The sequence below is a fragment of the Euwallacea fornicatus genome, chromosome 23 (assembly GCF_040115645.1).
Source record: "Euwallacea fornicatus isolate EFF26 chromosome 23, ASM4011564v1, whole genome shotgun sequence".
In the NCBI taxonomy this organism is placed as follows: domain Eukaryota; kingdom Metazoa; phylum Arthropoda; class Insecta; order Coleoptera; family Curculionidae; genus Euwallacea; species Euwallacea fornicatus.
This window is the reverse complement of record NC_089563.1, coordinates 1,800,372-1,819,720: the sequence shown is the minus strand read 5'-3', so window position 1 is coordinate 1,819,720 and position 19,349 is coordinate 1,800,372. Positions and strand designations below refer to the sequence as shown.

Genomic DNA, 19,349 nt, shown 5'->3' with positions numbered 1-19,349 from the left:
ACTTCACAAAAGCGAAATTTTAATGATGAATGGGTACGGCGATAAAATCCGAACACAAAATGAGAATGTTCAATTATTTTCGACAAATGCATCCTGATTTGTCACCCATTAATCAAAAGATCATAACTAAATTGGAAAAAGCTTTAGATGGATAGGAAGAAGAGGCTCAATGGAATGGCCGCCGAGATCTCCCGAACTCACTCCACTCGATTTCTTTTTATGGGGATGCTTGAAATCGAAGGTTCACTATACGAAATCACATGATATCGACGAACTCAAAGGACGCATTAGATCAGAAATTAGGCAAATCACTTCAAATACTTTAGAAAATGTGAGAGATGAGTTTTATCGTCGTTTAGGGCTGTGCCAGGCAGTCCACGGTGAATATTTCGAACAGTTCCTAAGTTGAAGGTAATAATAATTTGATTGTTTAAAATATTGCTTACTTTTAGCATTATCTTGCTCTATGGTGAAGAGTAATATGTCAGATAAAGTCAGCTTGAAAAGATCTTTAAAATGATGTATCACTTGAACCCCCTTTTCATTGAATCTTTTAAGGGCAAGTGTCACCCCAGCTAAGGGGTTGACACTTCTAGTATTAAATACTAGCTGAATGCGTATCGTGTAAAATAAAAATTGATGTGTTTAAACAATTTTGCAGAAAATCAAATGCCATGTAAATACACACTGTATATATGTATATCTTATTCACCCTGTAATTTTTGAATGGTAGTTGACATCTTTATATATGAAAACTTTTAAAAACCCCAATGCCTGGAACCCATACTTTTTCCCACTAATTTTTAACCAAATTTTTCCACCCTTTAATTTCATCACATTCTCCTTAAAACGTCCAAGGAAAAGATATAATTATCACAACCTTGTGGCGTGTTAAATAATGAATCAGCGGAGAGTTTTTTGAAAAACGGAAATGGTGGACTACTGAAAATCCTAATAATTCCAAAAACAAGTCTTCAATCAGGCAAAAAAAATAAAAATAAAGTTTCAATTTAATGATCTTTTTCAGCTGTACCAGAAGTCTCTGAACCACATGAAGATTCAAGAAGAAGTGGCAGAGATACCTACTCAATACCAGCTGACGTCACTCCTATGGGTACCTATTTAACCAAACCTTGCCCGAATACAGTGTATTTGCCGGCGCGCGAACGAAGGACGCTACTTCGGTCCTTGGATCCGTTGAATCTACTTAAGTGACGCGTGCGCGATCTTCAGTGATATTGCTGCTTCTTCTTCGAGTATAAGGCGGGGCTAGTGACCCACACAGAAGCGGTAAGTGTGATTTCCGGCCTACTTTGATTAGCGTTGGATTTGGTGGTGCGCTTTCGATAGCACTTTTTTGAGTGATGTCGATGGTTCCTTAATAGTGATCGGTTGCTCTTTGCGCGAGCTGGAACCGTGGTCATTGCGCTCTCAGGCATTTTGCTTAGTGGTAGTAGTTAGTTCTTTTAGGATTAGTTTTGAACCATAAAGGTAAGCCCTTAATGCTTAGAAAATGTGGTGATTTCGATCACTATTTTTGACTTAAATGATGGCGTTGGATACTTCCAGAGTAGGCACTTGCGCTATCGCTATTTTTAATTTATCATTCGGAAAAATAATCAGCTGCAAGATCACAACATTTTTTTTCTAGGTTGGTATCCTAAGTACCAGAACCTTAGACACATATTTCAGGGTGTTACGAGAATAATGGTAAAAAAACACTGTTTCAATGGTCGAATAAATTTCCAAATTGTTCAAGTAACACCAATATTCCAAGAAAAATAGGTAGTGACGCAGAATAAACATGTTGAATTGAACTCACACTGTACGGACAGGTGCATATTCTTATGAATTTTTCTTCTTAAAGTGATATATCTATTTAAAATTCTGGAACCTCCTGTAGAGGACGGGTGTCTTCAATTTCAATTCTAGCATTTGCACAAGACTGCAGATTGACGATTTCTCTACAGATGTAAAGAAAAATGAAGACAATTCCTAATTTTCAAAACTCAAAAAATACACGTATATCTCTATCACTCCTCGCAAATACTGAAACTTAATGAATAAATAATGAATATTGAAAAGCCGCATCTATTCGTTTACACACATTTCTTTTGATCATGATCTATCTTCTACAGGATGGTCAAATTAATCCGGTTCAGTAAAGATATATTCGAAACTAAATTAGGGTTAGGACGTCGGTTAAATGGGGCCCAAGTTGCCAAAATTTAATGATGAATTATGATACAAAAATGGTGTTGTCGAATTTTATTTGATTTACTAAATACTGAGAACAAACAAAAACTTGTCAAAACACTGTTTTGAAAGTAAATCGAAAACTGACGGCTGTACAAAAAACATTCACTATACATAAGAATGAATATGAGGTTTTAGAAGATTATATATTGATTTATATATATTCTTTTTGCTCCTTAGTTTCTGAGATATTGGGTCTACCTCATTTTTTTAAATAGAAAACGGATTTTTTTGCCGTATTTTGGAAGTTTTTTTAATCTCTAATTCAATGGCTTCTCATACGTTTGCATGTTTCGACGTTACACTTGGAAGGAAGTCATCATCAGGATTTTTTAATGGAAAATTTAGGACTAGCGAGGAAATAAGCTTTCGGTGTTTTATTTTATTGGTACCATCCAAATTTATATATAGAACATTTTTTTACGTATAAACAGGCGAAACCAGTGCAAGTGGAAACATAGGAATCGTGCACGTGGGAGAAGGACCGCTTAAATTTTAATGTGCTTTTGACAAAGACCAACAACGAAGTTAGCGTAGTCAGTTCGGCCGGCGTCTCCACTTCGATGTTCAGATTAGTAACGATTCCTCGGTTTTTAAAATTTCAATTGCCCTCGCAGCTTTTGAAATTTTAGAAACTGTCGGAACAAGAAACAGCGATAAAAAAAATTAAAATGTTCTTAAATGGGCGTATTTATTTTGATGGTATTAACTGATGCCTTTAACATTTCCCATGCGACAGTCGATCAGCATTGAATATTGTTTTAAACGGCAAGCAAACCTGAAGAGGCCAATGCTGCCAGCTTGTCTTATAAAAAATATTCAAATATCAGCGAATTCGTATCGTTATATCGTATGGTATAGCGGGGAAATGTGTAATAACTTATAAACAAGTAAAAATTCGAAACAAATTTAATCCGTCACTAGCACTTATTATGAGCAAAAATCTCAAACGGTGAGAGATCCAGCAACTACCGGAACGACGCCGCCCATTTCCACCGGTACCGCCTCAAGTCATATACTAGGTCTTAGTCGCGGGCATACTAAACCTTAAGTAGTCCACTTGCATAATTCCTATGGTCTTACTGGAACTGGTTTTCCCTGCATGCAATCAAATCAAAATATGTATTTTAGACGTCTCTAAAGCTTCTCGAGTTTATACGAACTTTCTACACCCCTAAATCTTTGGCGCTTTTACCACTTTTCTGATCCTAGCATTTCTTACCTACGGATAACCAATTAAATCTTGAAAGCTGTGGTTGCGTAATAATATAACATAGATTAAGAGAATCGATAAGGGAGTATATCTTTCTTATTCTCGAAAGTCCAGAGAGAAAGGGGAAATGCGGACTCATGATAAGTGGAACAATTGCCACTTTACGTCGCTTTGGGGCTCATCGGGAATCTCAATTAGAGCGATAGAGCGTCGGTGCGTTCAGGTTGAACTACTTGACAAACTCAAAGGGGCATCACGAACGGTTCCAGATATTTCTGATCAGCTTTAAGAGAATGTTGTATAGTTGGAGTTCTTGGAATTTCTGAGTGTAGCAGAGCACCTGGGGGATGCTTTTTGAGTTCATAAGGATGAGAGTAACGCGATTACTTAGGGGATCTTCATCTTTCAGCAATCTAAATAACGAAGTTTTGATGGATTTTCCAGCGATTCAAAAAGGATTTTTATGTAAATTTTAATGGGGAATAACGCGCATGGCATTTTTTTGTGAATTCTGAAAGGCGCCATAAAGGATTTCTCAGGCACCGATAATGCCTTATTAGCAGCGTTTTGATCAGGGAATTTTCGATTTTTGAGCAAACGTGAGAATTTTTTTTATTTCTTACAAACTGGCCTGATAAGAGTTTTCGAATATTCTTTAGTTGAAATATTTGGGATATTTAAGCGTCCAAAACGAAACTAAGAACAATTCGGTGTGAGAATATAAATGAGTGTTTGGCTTGGTAAATGAAAGCAAATACGATGGAGAGTACTGGGGCTTTTATACGGAAACGGTTTGAAGAGGAAAATCTTTTGAAACGTAGATTTTTTGCTGATTCTAACAATCCAATAGAGCAATTTTTGCGATAGTTAAATCCCTGAAAAATGTCTCGATTCGCAGTTTTTACGATGAATTCTACTTCTATTGAGTTTAACCTATACATACTGTCCTTTTTCACAACATTGATATCATCAGTTGCCTGTGAAGTCACAACCCAATGGTGATCTTGAACTTGATTCTTGCCTTTGTAGAAGTTTCTCTAAAAATATCATCTTTGGAACTTGAAATCTCGGTGGCAGTGTACTTGAATACCACCTTTCTAAGCTTGAAAAAAAATGCTATCAAATCGAGTATTATCATAGAAAAATGAAGCATTTTTTTTCAAGCATGTGAAGCGATTTTCAAGTTAAGTAATTTCATAAAAATTGGTAAGTAATTATGTGATTGGGCAAATATCCATTGAAATTCAATTTTTTTTCTTGAGTACTATCGCATATTAAAATCAATTTATACGAAGAATACTTTTGTATTTACACAGAGTATCTACTTCACATATTCCCCACATCTCACCATTGAAGTATTGGCGAATTCAAGTAACTTGACTCTAAAAATATAATTTAATATAAAACGCATTTCCTGCGAGACACCATGTAGGTTCGGAATTTTGATCGTTTATGTGGAAATTAAAAGACGAACTTTTCTACATCGCCACGAAAAGAATACCTTCTCCCTCCGGCCCTTCTGCAAAAAAGTACACGTCAAAGGCCGGAAGTCAAGACGACGTAGCAGTGTTTCGAGCCAAAACGGCTCCAGTTAGAAGATCGAAAAAATTGCGGAATTAAGGCCCATCTTGACCGGTATAACCTCAATGTAAAATTTTTTCAATTGGACGATCCCTGCGGGGGCAAAAAAATAAAAACCGATTTGCCATGTTAATCTTCTGTGACCAGGGTTCGTCCATTTCGGGGATTTTTAGTGAGTGGGTGCCTCAGGTACCTACTTCGCGCAAACTCCAAAAATTACATACTAAATATATCTTGGTATAGAGTGTCAAAAAACCCATAAATCTATGTCCTACACCAAAGCACAATCAAAAGGTAATTGTGAGTTCTGCGATGTAGGAAATTGATGCGCTTCCGGCATCTTCAATGATGTCCGCGACATTTTGACCATTTTAATTAACTAGTTTGCACCAGGCGAATACCTATAAATAGCAATATCAGTCTCCGAAAACAGAGCATTTGTTTCCGTGGTACTGCCTGTAAAGTCCGGCAATGTAAGTACTGAATTCCTGATTGTAAATTGATACAAATACGCGCACAATCTACTAACTACAGTAGTTATAGTTAGTAGGAGTAGTGAACTTTTGGCATATAACATAAACACACTGTTTTTTAACATAAGTCCACGCCTAATTTTAGTGCTCTATGATTATAAACCTTATGGTCAATTACACTGCCATCACGCATTAAAGATGGGTAGGGGATGGGGGCAAGGGAGGTAGGAACATGGGAATATTCTGATCACTCTATATACTCAATTTAAAAACGTAATAAAATCTTTAAAAACAATAAAAGTACGCAGACGTGGAAGTGCAATATAACGTGGGGAGGTTCGACCATCAAGTTGAGTCACAAGAGAAGCTGTTGTGGGAGATGGCAGGGTTCCATCATTTAAAACCATAGGACCACTGAAATAGGGTATAGTGTATATCCTGAAATCAATTTAAATTTCAGCCCAGACTTCAAATATGATCTCAAACGTGCAGAGTCCCATTTGGAAAACGAGGTGTTTGATGTCAAAAACCGGATGGTCCACTGGTTTTTCGTTAAACTTCTTTAGCACACCTATTTTCCTAACAGTTAGAAAGAATTGAAAGCAGTGCCCGTTAGTCACAAATATCTAAGTGCTACAATATTCTACATTAAACCGTTAACATCGATCTTCCGACTTCTGACCACTTCCTCCTCATAAATCAGACCGACCGCGTAATCAACACCTCGTTGGCGATTTTATAGTACTTACCGGCGGTACCGTATGCCCCTGATTTACAAGGTGCCGACTAACAGTACCCAGACACAACATGACCGTAAATAAACCACTAATTACAATAATCTTTTAAGTAACTTAAACAGTTGACCGCACTTGGTTATCCGGTATGCAAGCCGATTTTCCGTTCCACTTAGCACCTCCCAAGCTTAGCAGCATATTTTTTTATTGCAGACCCACGATGAGGCTGTACCTGCTAGGAACAGTACTGCTCTATCTAGCTCTAGCTTGCCAGGCCAATCCTATTATAATAAATGCCAACGCCGAGGAGCAAAAGTACAACACCAACAGTGCAGAAGTGGAGCTGAAAAGCAAAGTCCAAGAGGAGAGTAAGGAGATAGTTAAGAGCGATTTGGAGGTGAAGACTAGTAATGATGCAGCTGTACCTAGTGAGGCTGAGATTAATCCTCAGGAAGTGAAGGAGACTGCCAGTACTGAAGTGGGAGCAACTGAAGCTACTTTGGCTCCAAAAAAAGTCAAGAAAGGTAAGTTTTCTTATTGATAACGAAACCTGCAGTAAATTAACATATATATTTTTTGCTTTGCAGGACGTGCGCACCACCATCATCTTCATCATCACAAAAACGATGGGGCTGTAGGTCGTCAGTCGTCCGACGATGATGACGATGACGATGACGACATTTTGAGTGATGACGACGATGACGACGACGACGATGACACTGCAGCTGACGATGATGATGACGATGACGATGAAGGCGGAGATTACTTCGACGGCTTCTTTGACGATATTTTAGGAGGAGGTATGTTTAATTCTGCTTAGATTTTGTGGTGTTTTCCTTATTATAAACTGTCATAATGTGAAAGCGTCTCTTTGTAGGAGATAAAGGGTGTTTAGTGCCAATATGTAAATGTTTTGTCAGAAGTGTTTTGTGATAATATTAAGTGTTTGTAAATAAAAACGTTCTTCACTTCTTTTTTACCTGTTTCTTTCTTTACTGTTTTTTCTCTAACAGCTGCGTAATTTCAATTTTGTGGACAACAGGCAGGGGCAAACTCGAACGTTAATTTCCCACTTGAGGTAATATTTTTACTTTTCGCACAGAGAAGAGTGCGACAGAGTAATTTACAAACGAATGTGACAAGCGAATGTTGAAATTTTACTTTTCACGTGCCATGGTCATAATTGTGCCATTAAAAACGAAAAAGGGAAAGAAAGAGTGTCCTCAATTCGCTCTTCTACTTGTCTGTTTTCATGTAAGTGTGTGATAATATGAAGTAGGTGTTTTGGCGGTTGAAGTTTGTATGGTGGCTCGCTGTGCTGAACACTGTGAAATGCCTTGTTAATGTTAATATATAAAATTGCTGATCTTCTACGGTTTAGATGTGTTGTTCGTTAAAACAAAGAGTTGGTGAATAGTTCAGTGTTTCGGTTTGAAGGTAAATTGATGTATTTTGAGGTGGCCTATACGAATGTACGTATCAATTCTTTGAAAAGTACGCTAACATCTTGACGTTTTCACACAACTTTACTTTGCAGCAAATTTTGTATTTGGAACTCAAATTCTAGTTAGAAAGGACGCGCCATTTTTAAACTTTGGCAATTGTTTTTTAACGTACGTAAAGTCATACGTTAACCTAAAAATAGCAGATCGTATCCAATAGAAACAACGGGTGGTTAAGACATGCGCGTACTTTATGCACTCATATGTGCGCAAACCCCATATTTCGCCCTCTGATGCTAGTCAATAACATGATACAATTTATAAATAAAACATGATATGAAGCGTGTTTACAAGACTCTACAAAATTATCGAATGTTCTGAATGCGCACACCTCAATTCCCTCTGCTTAAACTTAGAACTTTTAATTCATTAGGTGACGACGATGATGACGACGACGATGACGACGACGACGACGACGACGACGAACCATCCCCATCTTTGGGCGTCATCTCTAACACCGCCCAACTAGCCCAAGCGCAAGCCGCTGCCGCCCAATCATCGGCCGAACCCGTTCTCCAGGAAGCCGCCCCGGAAGACCAGACGAACATCATCGAAGACGCCGAAGGAGAAGCTGAGAGTGGTATGACGAAAAACGTTATTACGATTTATCTTGAGAGTGCGTGGATTGATGTATAGGTACGGAAACAACTCTGGAAGATGACTCAAATCCAGGATCCCTGATCGAAAAAGACCCCGTCCAAGACGAGGAGCCGGTCGCTCAAAATTCGGTGCAAGAGCCTATCGTAGTGAAACCGGTGTCGGTTAATAGTATTAGTGAGGAGGACGATGACGATGACGACGACGACGATGACGATGACGACGACGACGACGACGGTCTCGGTAGTGTAATCGGTGACGATGACGACGACGACGACGACGACGATGACAATACTGACGATGACGACGACGACGATGATGATGACGAAGAGGAATCCTCAGTCTTGGCTGAAGTCATTGATGCCAGGAAAGCACGTGAGTCTAAAGGGAAGAAACATAAAAAGGGCAAACATCACGGGGGTAAAACGCGAGGGGGTAAAAACCACGGAGGACCTCACACTGAGGGCGAAGTCAAGACCAAAACTGATCCTAAGAAAGAAAGATAAGAATGTTGTTGATTTCAATGACTATAAGGAGTGCGTTTGGTTTTGCCGTCCAAGTAGTATTCATTGTTTGAAACGAATTCTCATTTCTCTCACATCTGAAGCTCTCAATTTATACTAGTATCTTCCACACAGGTCCCACAGAAGAGGCCCCGAGTGTTTAGTCTTTTTATTCTTTCTTCACGCTCATATTGGTCAGTTTTCTAATTATCATCAACAGCGCTAAACTTTTGCGTTTCTATTTGAAAGAAGAAGCATTGTAGTAGAACTGTCTTTTAGCCGTAGTAATTTATTTCTTTTCTCTGTAGCCCCTAGTAATTTATTTATTTATTTATTTATTTATTTATACTGCATTATCCTAGGTAAATGTCACATACCTAGTGATCGATAAAGCAATTTCCCAAAGAATCCTCTGTGAATTGTGTGTCGGAAATGTTACCTCTGCGAAATTGGTAAAAATATATGGTACTTCGACAAAACGTCTGTGGTTTTATTTTTTTGCCCAATATCACGTTCATTATCTCATCATTTCGGTTGGTTTATGTGATTAATTAAGTGTGACATCTACTTAGCTAATGCACCAGACTAACATTCATCATCCTCTTGCACGATTCAACTAATAAACTGTTTCTCTTTTACGTTTTGTTCAGTTTTGTTCCTACGTATGTATATCTAACGTGCATAATTCATTATTAACCCTTTAGCTAGAACAGGTGGGAGACTGAGAGATGGCGGCAATTTGGTAAGTGTTTGTTGTTATAGATTTCACGAAATACTTTGATTTCCCATGAAAGTCAGATGTTATTGCCGTTAAGAATAGGGCTTAGAGAAGCACGATAAATTTGACGAGTAATGAGGTTGATCTATGGCCGATACGCAAGATCTTCGCATGGTCCGCCGAGAATTCAATTACAAGATTAGCTAGGAACTTCACGGTGATGGAGTTTCTTTTTTGTGGTATTTTGTTCTTGTAGTGGTTTGTACGTGGCACTGAACTGGGATCCCCATAGGAAATGTTTTTATCTCAATGGCCTCGCGATTCGAAGTTGCCCGCGCAGTTTCGATTCAGTCGAACGAGCGTCGCTCGAATTTCAATAATCTTTCAACTAAGTAAATTGCCGATTTCGATCCTGCTTAACGTAGTCAAGATGGCAGATTAAGGCCATCCGCGACTACTTCAGTAATTTAACTCACGAAAAAACGAGGGCAAATATAGAGTGTCTCATGATTACGTGCCAACCCTCCACAGGGTAATCCACGTGTAAAATAATACTAAATTGGTAAATAAACATACATAGACATGTCGCGAAGAGCCCCCTAACGGAAATATGGCCCCCCGGGGGGGGTCTTGGTGAACTTATTTTTGCTAAGTAACTCCTGAAGTACGTGACGTAAACGTATGAAATTTTGGTATTCTCACAATTTTGACGTGTTTAACCGAAATATCTGGCCAAAGCAGTTAACTGTGAATCATGGAGCTATCATTGAGAGGAATTGTGCAATAACAACAGCTATATTTGTTTAGTGGATGCGAATTTTCTATTTCTTTGCTAAAGGTGCATGTGTAAACCCGGAGTTTTTTACTCAAAAAAAGGTTCTGTCGAATAACAGCTCTAACTCTCACCGTTTTTGAGAATAATTCAACTTAACGCTCTGCATGTTTTTCACATTATTTTCAGTGAAACACTGAAATACTCTTTGAAGCAACAGCTAGTCGCCTCATATTTGATAATGTGACGTTTTTTGATTAATTAAAGTAACCTTTACTTCTTGAAATTTAATTTAGAATCAATTATGGAACGCGTTACAAATACACTCAATCTCGTCTATAGAGAATCCGGGTTATAACGAACGCTCGGCTTTATCGAACTATGTCAGGAATGTACAGAGTGTCTATTTAATTACGTGTTATTCTCGTTCAGATATAACGCAAATATTTATAACGAACGATCAGTTATAGCGAACCCTTTTCGAGGAAGAATTCGCAAGTCTCATCGGTTACGACGAACTAATGCCTCTTGAAAACTAACCTAAAGAATTTATTAGACTAATTTCAGGGTACTTTTTCGTCGAGATGATCTTGGCACCGGGGAATCCCCCCATGTATTGAATCGTGGTTGATTTCGGGCGATTTTCGAATGCATTTGCTGCACTTTATTAGCAGTGCGTATGTTTAGGTTTAGGTCAGACCCCTAATCAACCACCCTTCAAGTGGACATAGTTAGCGCCAGCTAAGGCGCACATAATATATATATGTACAGGATGTTTCATAAACATCCGGATAAATATTCAGGGGCTGCAGAGCTCACAAAAACAAGTGTTTGGAACGCATAAAGTTAAGTCTGAAAACGCTTTAGTTTTAAGATACAGGGTGTTTAACTGTTCATAAAAAATAATAAATTTCAAAAACGGTTTGGGATACGGACGTAAAATGGTTGGACTTCATGTCCTCCACCTAAACTATAATAAAATAAAATCAATATCTCCTAAATAATTCTAAAAAATCGCATTCGGAAACTTATACCGGTTTTTTGGTAGGCACATGAATGAGAAATAGCTTTTTTTTAATCTCGAAAACGACTATTCGAACAACAAAACGCTAAGAGGCCATTTTTTATTAAGAATTAATGGAATATTATGAAGAAAATATTCGTATTAAAAAAGTCAGTGGCGTACCATTTTTTTTCAACAAAAACCACATTGAATGGCCGCACGGACGCCACTGATGTAGATGGAAATATTCTGCCTGACGTGCACATTTATCCCGCCACAGCGTGTCCCAAATTTTATGTCTGTATCTCACACCGTTTGTGAAATATATTAAAAAAATATATTTAATGAAAAAATAAACACACTGTATTTCGGAAACGAAGCAATTTCAGGCCTAACTTTATTCGTTCTGATAATTTTTTTTTGATGAGCTCCACATCCCTTCAAAGTTAGTCGGTATGTTTGTGAAACGCCCTGTATATTCGTGTTATCTAGAATCAGATATAACGAACATCCGGCTAGAGCGAACAAAATCTCTGGTCCCCTCGTATTCGCTATAATCGAGTTCGGCCATATTGGACTAACTGATATTCACTTTATTTATGGTTTTTGCAATGATCCTCCAAGTGCAGGTGTAACAAATGCGATATCCTACCAAGGGAAGTACCCCATCGAAAATTCTTTGTCACTGTATGTAGAAATCTAGAGGAATATGGTACACTTAGGCGGCCTCGAGGACAAGGAGGCCCTCTTAGGAGCCACAATTTCGAACACGCATTAAATGTTATTAAAAAATACCCTAACATAGCCTTAGGTTTACCAACCAGTGTTACTAATGTCCTTAAATCAACTGTAAGTTTTGAACAACATACATCTTATGTAGTTGAAATAAAAACAAATTTCTCTTGGATTTGTGACACAATTATACGAACTTCATACTTTTCATCATCGAAGGGTGCAGAAATTAAAAGCTGAGGATTTTCTACGTCACGTTTAGCTATGTCCCTGCATTTTGAATTACCAGCGTGCTTTGTTAGAAAATACTATGGTCCGATGAGGCAATATTTACAAAAAAAAACAAGGCTTTTAATAGCCATAATACTTATTTTTGGGCCCTTGAAAATCCGAAAATTCTCACAAGAAGCAACTTCCAAAATAAATTTTCTATTAATATATAGGCAGGCATTTTAGGCGGTTCGTTAATGGGACTTATAGTTTTCCCAAATAGACCAAACGCAGAGAATTATATCAATTTTCTCCAGAATGATTTGACCAATGTGTTGAAAGGAGTACTCATTCCAACACGATTGAAGATATACTTTCAATATGACGGGCACCAGCTCATTCGAGAATGGTTACATCAAAATTATAACAATAAGTGGATAAGTCCACGTGGATCTGTAAACTGGCCAGCTCGATCACCTGATTTAAATCCCCTAGATTATTATCTATGGGGAGGAATGTCAAGTATTTTTTATACCACCGAAATAGATACCGAAAAAGAACTTCTAAGGCGAATTAATGAAACTGCCAATGGTATAAAGGGGAATTAATTTGAAATTCTTCGAGCGTCTTTCAACATTGAGAAACGAGCCAGATCTTCCGCAAAAGGGAATGGGAATTTGTTTAAACCTTTACTTGCCTAAGTGGTTTGGTTTGTGTTCTGTTTAGCTTTATTTTACGTTGGATAACTATGGCATACTTCAGTGTGTTACTCAAAATAATTCGAAATGTATACGGAACATTAAATTGCATTTTTCGCAAAAACGGTGAGAGTTAGTGATATTATTCAAAAGTACCTTTTTGGGTAAAAAACTTTAAATTTACATATTTTTAGCAATGAAATGTAAGATTCGCATCTCTCAGTGATCGTTCTATGATTCAAAGTTAATTACTTTGATCAGATATTTGGATTAAACACGTCAAAATTGTGAGGATACAGAAATTTCACACATTTACGTCATGTAGTTTGGGAATTATTTTTACAAAAATAACGTTTTTGGGGCCGCTTTCAAGGCACCGGATCTCCGTTAAGGAGCATTTATATTAATATCTGTGTATTTACCAATTTGGTATTAGTTTTGCACGTAAATTACACTGTTTAAGGGTTGGCACCTAATTATAAGACACCCACATAAGTAATAAGTAGGCGCTATACAGGGTAGTCCAACGTCAAATGCATTAATCTATTGTAAAAAACCGAATTTAATCGGAAAATATGTGTGCGATACTACTATACGTAGGATTGTACCTAAATAGTTATAGAGAAACTTCCGCTTTTCGTTCATTTTTTTATTAATTTCACATTTTCGCGTAAATAAATATTTCAAAATTTATTAGAAATTCCAGAAGAACTTAAATGGAACAGTTGTAGGAACGTGTCAGGGGGACAAAGTGAAAAGATTCTTAAATATACAGGGTGGCTCAAAATGGTATGACGTACACACCTAGTATGATTTTTAAACTCTACAGGTTTAATTTTTATATTTTGACAAGTTACTGCAAGTTTGTCGTCGAGTCTAGGAAGAAGTTGTTTATATGAAAGTTTCATATATCGACGTACATTTTTGTGATACGGTATTAGAAAAAACAAATAAATATCAAAACCCGAAAAATTCAACCAAAGTAAAGTTTTTTTTTAATGGGACCCTCTATATAATAATGCCTATTTGGATTCCGCCAATTTTTCCCTTTTCAAAAATATGTTATACATCGAGGTTTGCCCCAGTAGTTTGCGATCTATTTAAATTAGAAAGAATTGAGTACCGAAAACTACTGGAGCCAACCTCGATATATTATATACACGTTTTTGAAAAGAGAAAAATTGGCGTAATCTAAATATGCATTAATATACAGGGAGGCCTATTTAAGAAACCTTAACACTCCAGGAGTTTTTTCGGTGATATTCATTTGTCTCTTCTAATATCATGTCATAAAAATATACTTCGATGTATAAAACTTGTATAAAAAACTTTTTCTTAGCTTCGATAATAAACTCGCAGCAACTTGTTAAATTATAAAAACTAACCCTGTACACCCGCAACATTATTACTTCCCTGCATTCTATGGGTAATTATATGAAATCTCTATTAAACATGCCCAATACCTCTATTCAACAGTTTTTCGGATAAATAACATCTGAAATGTCGGCCTCTTTTTATTTTTACCTTTGAATAATCTACAGCGTGTTCCAGGAACGTGGCAAAGGGCGATATCTCGTTTTTTCTTAGAGTTGGGGCAAAAGTTAAACAATAGAATTACGGAAGCTGTAAATTTTATGATAACATACACGTCGTCTCATAGACACCTCAAAGAATCTGGCAGTGATAAGTCTGTAAAATAAAAAAAAATGTTAAAAATAGATATAGGACATGTCTGATGTGTGTTGTGTTTGGCTAGACGCAAGCACTCATGGTTGCTTCAATCTGATAAGAATTTGCTCAGAATCATGCATTACTGAAAAACCATTCTTGCCGTATACTTACATTAAGAGAACTGGTTAACCGCCAGTCGATAGAGAATTTATTGTTACTTCAGGCGTTAGGCACATTCCTACAACGTCTCTATTCAAAATTTCGTAAATTTACTATTTCCTATAAGCGAAAATCTAGAACAGCCTATGCACAAGGTAACAACGAAAAATATATGAAAATTCTTACCTACAGGGTTCCAATTTGGGTAGGGAGATAAAACCAAAACAATACTTGTGGTTATAGGCTGGCCCAGGTTCAAAACAATAATATGAGGCCCTACAGGTACTTCAAGATGCTTCTCCGGGAGATGCTCTAGTTATTGAATTTTTCAATAAAAATAAGTTTCATTGGGAATCAATGTGTCTTGGTGGAAACTTGCCTTATTTTGTTGTCAAGTATTGTAATAATTTTTTTTTATGAACCAAAATAAAGCAAGTCTCGATATAAAGGTTATTTACATGAGAAGAATATCTTAATATAACAGCATGACTATAGAATTTTGACAGTGACTAAACCATCAGACTAACCAGAAACTTCACAGATACAGATTTGTGTTGGAGGAAAAATAAGAGCATTTGGCATGGTGGTCTTTTTGGATCAGGGGTGTAACGGAATGAGTATGTTTTCAATTATTTATTAATTTACTGCAAGAAACTAATATTAATCGTTCACGATCTTCCGCGGCCATAATTCCAGGTTAAAGATGAGTGTTTCTAGACGAGATGAGTTTATGCTCAGAGGAGCATGATAAAAATTAAATGCTAAACATATGTTTTGCATGCAACTACAAATCACCAGTTGCGATAAGAAGTCTGCCCAACACCCCGTGAAATTATAGGTAGTTATAACAGAAACGCGTTGGTTTTGTGAGTGTTTGATTGATGATGCCGATTAGTTCGTGAATTCAAAGCAGGTAAATCCAATTTCTCTCGTCCGTGAAAGTAAATTCCCCAAAACGAAGTAATGGTTAGTGACGGAAAAATTTCTGAACAGAATAATTTTGCTTGTCCGCGATGCAAACCTGCCTTATCTGGGCCGCCCAGAGCGGAACCACGTCTCCGTTTAAGAATGTCCTCGTTGTGGGTCACCAGGTGACCTTGTTCCGCCGAAAGTCGATGAATATGACTTCGAATTTTTATACCGACAACAATGCACGAGGAGAATTTATTCATCATTAAATCATTGCCATTGAATGCTTGATTTTCCTTGCTTCTAATTTTCATGCGATGGCCGTAATCGCTAAAAATCTTGATCCCAACGCTAATTTCAGATTTTTTTCAAACCCGGCAACGCAGCACTCACAGCTACATTACAGACTTTACGTGTCTATTTTTGTCATACCGATGTGCCTTTTAGGCACATCAGCCAAGACATTGCAAATGAGTGTCATCACGTTGTTATGTGCTAGAGAAAACTGAATTCAATCGCGACATACCAGGAGGTCGTCTTTAACGCTTTGGTATAACATCTTTTTCGTACATATTGCCTTAGGGTAAAATGCTGAGAATCCAAAATTAAAAGTTCTAGGTCACGGTCGACTTTCTCTCATCAAAAACGGTGACCGGCAAATTTGTTTAATAATTTGTCTGATGATATCGGTACATAAACCCGCAGATGACTTTTCGATTTCTCCCCTTATTACATCAATTGAACCACTTTCCATCTAACCATATTTCATTATAAAAAAAAGAACCATTATCATGCCGACTAAATCCAGTGGCGGATTTAGAGGTCAATGCGCCCAAATACAAGGCCTCAGGCTCACTTACGTCACGTCAGGCTTGTTTGCAATGATGAACATGTCGTACACCACTGTTAACATACAATATTGTTTTAGAACTCGGCAATTTCCCAAAATCATTTTTCCTCTTTCTCGTATTTTTGATCCTGATTATTGTACAATATATGATTGTTACAGATTTTCATGGAAAACAGTGCCGTCCTCGGTTTTTCGAAGATGTCACTATTCTCGAAGTTTAAAGCGATGACGAAAAATTTCGAGTTTCGAATAGATACGCCCCTGGTTTTGTTAAGGTCGATTCATAGGACTTAAAATTACGATAATCCGATATTTTCAAAAACCAATGGCGTATTTGGTCTATCAGAACTTCCCCAAATTTTACCAATTTAGTAAGATAAAATCAAGGTTTATGGCAAGAAACACTCGACTCCCTTTCAATTCAATACAAATGGCTCCTTTTCTGGGCCCAGTTTTCGTTGGCTTCCAATGATTTTTTTTTATTACGGAGAACACGGCATATAATTGAGATATCATCAAATCTCATAGAAATGCCGAATTACAGTACCATACCCCAGAAGAAATTCTCTTCACTAACATCTGTTAGATTTGTATTTAAATTGTTCGTAAATAACGGAATACCAGCGGTCAATGGCCGCGCAAAAGGTCAGGGCTGGACTTTCTACGACCAGAATTGCAAATATTTGCATAATAACGATTTCTTCGAGGCAAGAATTAACCCATTTGCATGTCATTATCCAGGTCAATTGAAGGGTCAACCGAAAATGCCTCAAGTTTACATCACCAAGTACAACAGGTTTGTCGATATGGTGCTCAACAGGATCAACAGAATGTTGGGAAAGCAGTATGATCCTGTCAGGGTTAAGCTGCTGAGTCCTGCTCAGATAAAGAATATGAAGGGTAAGATGAGCCCTAAGACGAGCAGTGACGAAAAATCGGGAAATGGACAGTTAACTAATAAGATGGGGGAGTTGGAGATCGCAAGGTAAGTTACGTATGAGAATAATGAATAAGGTGATTATTGTGTGTCTTACGAATGCATAAAATATTCATGTAAACAAATGCATGCCACCTGCACGTAATCCGTTCAAGACAATAGTATTGAACAGGGCCGTAGCAAGTGCGCTATTCTTTAAATAAATGATATTTCTCAATGACTTCTAAAATTAGAGCCTAATGTACCAAAAGAGTATTATCAGCTAAATTACTACCCTTCTCGTAATGTTTGCGATAAACACTTTCCATTCAAAATGAAACGAGTTCAACACTATGAAAAACAATCGCCTTTGTGGAACATCGATCGTTCAGATGATATAGCCGATCAATCAGTTTCACCAGACACATGTTTGGTTTGTTTACATGGAAATTTAATATTTATAAAACACACTATAGACGCATTTAATTATTAAGGTTGGATAATACCAAATATGAAGTCTCAAAAGAGAGCCCTACAAGACAATCAAAAGCTACTAAAGAACCAGAGTTTGTGTTGATTTCGAAAGTTGGAAGCACTGGGTCGAAAAAAGAAAGCACTGGCAACCCACTTAGGCAATCGAGTAGACCACTCAGGAAAAACCATAAGAAGGGAACTAGTAACAGCAATGATAAGAAAACTACAAATTCGAACAAAAATAAGATTTCTACTAACAACGATGTAATTGCAAAATATGCATTGTTTTAAACAACATATTATTAACATAATGTTTTCATTACTAGAAAACCAAACAATCTGCCAGCAAAAATAAACCAAAAGCCAAAGCTACTCTCTTCGGTCTGAGTACCTTGAAACGAGACGGAGATGTTCAGGTTAACATGATGTCCGATCACACCACTGTCAAGACCAATTTTGTCTTGGGGCCTTTAACTTTAAGGGTAGAGAGGGAGGTAGGTGTAACAACGTACAATGTAACTTCCGATAAATGTGGTGAACCTGGAAAATTTTGTGAATGTTTAATTAATCTTTTCTTCTAAAGTATCCTCGGAGTTTTCGTGCAAAATTTAACGAATTTAATAAGAGATTTTGGCCCATGTTGTGAGATTTTAATTCACCGCATTCTTACAGAATTCAAATAAAATTTGTGATAAAAATCTAAAGATTTTGAATATTTTTTTGAACATATTAATGAGATTGATCGAGAGAAAAGTTTTAATTTATATTTTTCCAGAAATTTATGACAGTTTAGTCCAAAATGTGGGACTTTTATTTATTGCATTTTTAGGTCGGTAGAAGTGGAAAACGAGAACTTAGAAGCGCAACAGCTACCACAGCCGAAATGTTCGGCAGACTCAATTTGAAGTTAGTCCATGGAGGGACGGCTACCTTGAACGCTATTAGGGTATTGCAGCCTAAACAAGTAAAAATATTTTTTAAAATCTAGATTGTAATAATTAACGCTTCTATCTATAGGTTCGTATTGACTCTACCGATAATCACGACAAAACCGCGGAATTTATGTGGAAAAGGAGTCCTCAAATAGCCTCAATCGTGTCTCAGAAGTTGGGAGCTGTCGCCAGGTCTATGTTGAAGCCTCAACCAAAATCGAGACAGTAGAAAAAATGAGCTTTGTAGGTTTAGGGGAGCGCCATAATACGTCTTTAATTGGTTTTAGTCTTTAAATACTGATTGGGTAATTAAGTACAAATAAATAGTACGTTAACGTGTAAGTTAAATATGAAAGTTTTGGTGGTTTTAGCCTATTTATTTATTTATTTATTTATTTATTTATTTTCTTATTATTATGGTTTTAATTTCATGTATGAGTTTTTCA

General features: G+C 37.1%; 1 protein-coding gene and 1 long non-coding RNA gene across 8 annotated transcripts; one reads left to right on the top strand and one right to left on the bottom strand.

Moving 5' to 3' along the window:
- The first annotated feature begins 1,078 nt into the window (after positions 1 to 1,078).
- LOC136346570 (aspartic and glutamic acid-rich protein-like) lies at positions 1,079 to 19,292 on the top strand. Of its 6 annotated transcripts, none has more exons than XM_066295831.1 (10): positions 1,084 to 1,290; positions 6,471 to 6,781; positions 6,845 to 7,059; positions 8,150 to 8,339; positions 8,396 to 8,731; positions 17,323 to 17,566; positions 17,992 to 18,235; positions 18,298 to 18,465; positions 18,801 to 18,935; positions 18,989 to 19,289. In XM_066295831.1, the coding sequence occupies exons 2-10, from the start codon at positions 6,478 to 6,480 to the stop codon at positions 19,130 to 19,132; spliced, it is 1,980 nt and encodes a 659-aa protein (XP_066151928.1). In that variant the 5' UTR covers positions 1,084 to 1,290; positions 6,471 to 6,477; the 3' UTR covers positions 19,133 to 19,289. The 6 variants fall into 6 exon arrangements, with proteins under 6 accessions (XP_066151929.1, XP_066151928.1, XP_066151924.1 ...); XM_066295827.1 differs by having other exon boundaries at positions 1,087 to 1,290; positions 6,845 to 7,057; positions 8,133 to 8,339; positions 18,989 to 19,288; XM_066295828.1 differs by lacking the exon at positions 1,084 to 1,290 and adding an exon at positions 1,327 to 1,491 and having other exon boundaries at positions 6,845 to 7,057; positions 8,133 to 8,339; positions 18,989 to 19,288.
- Positions 13,905 to 15,674, bottom strand: LOC136346573 (uncharacterized). Of its 2 annotated transcripts, none has more exons than XR_010733321.1 (3): positions 15,009 to 15,674; positions 14,835 to 14,956; positions 13,905 to 14,681 (listed from the first exon to the last, which is right to left on the bottom strand). It is a non-coding gene; the product is annotated as an uncharacterized lncRNA (long non-coding RNA). The 2 variants fall into 2 exon arrangements; XR_010733322.1 differs by having other exon boundaries at positions 14,835 to 14,901.
- Positions 19,293 to 19,349: the final 57 nt, after the last annotated feature.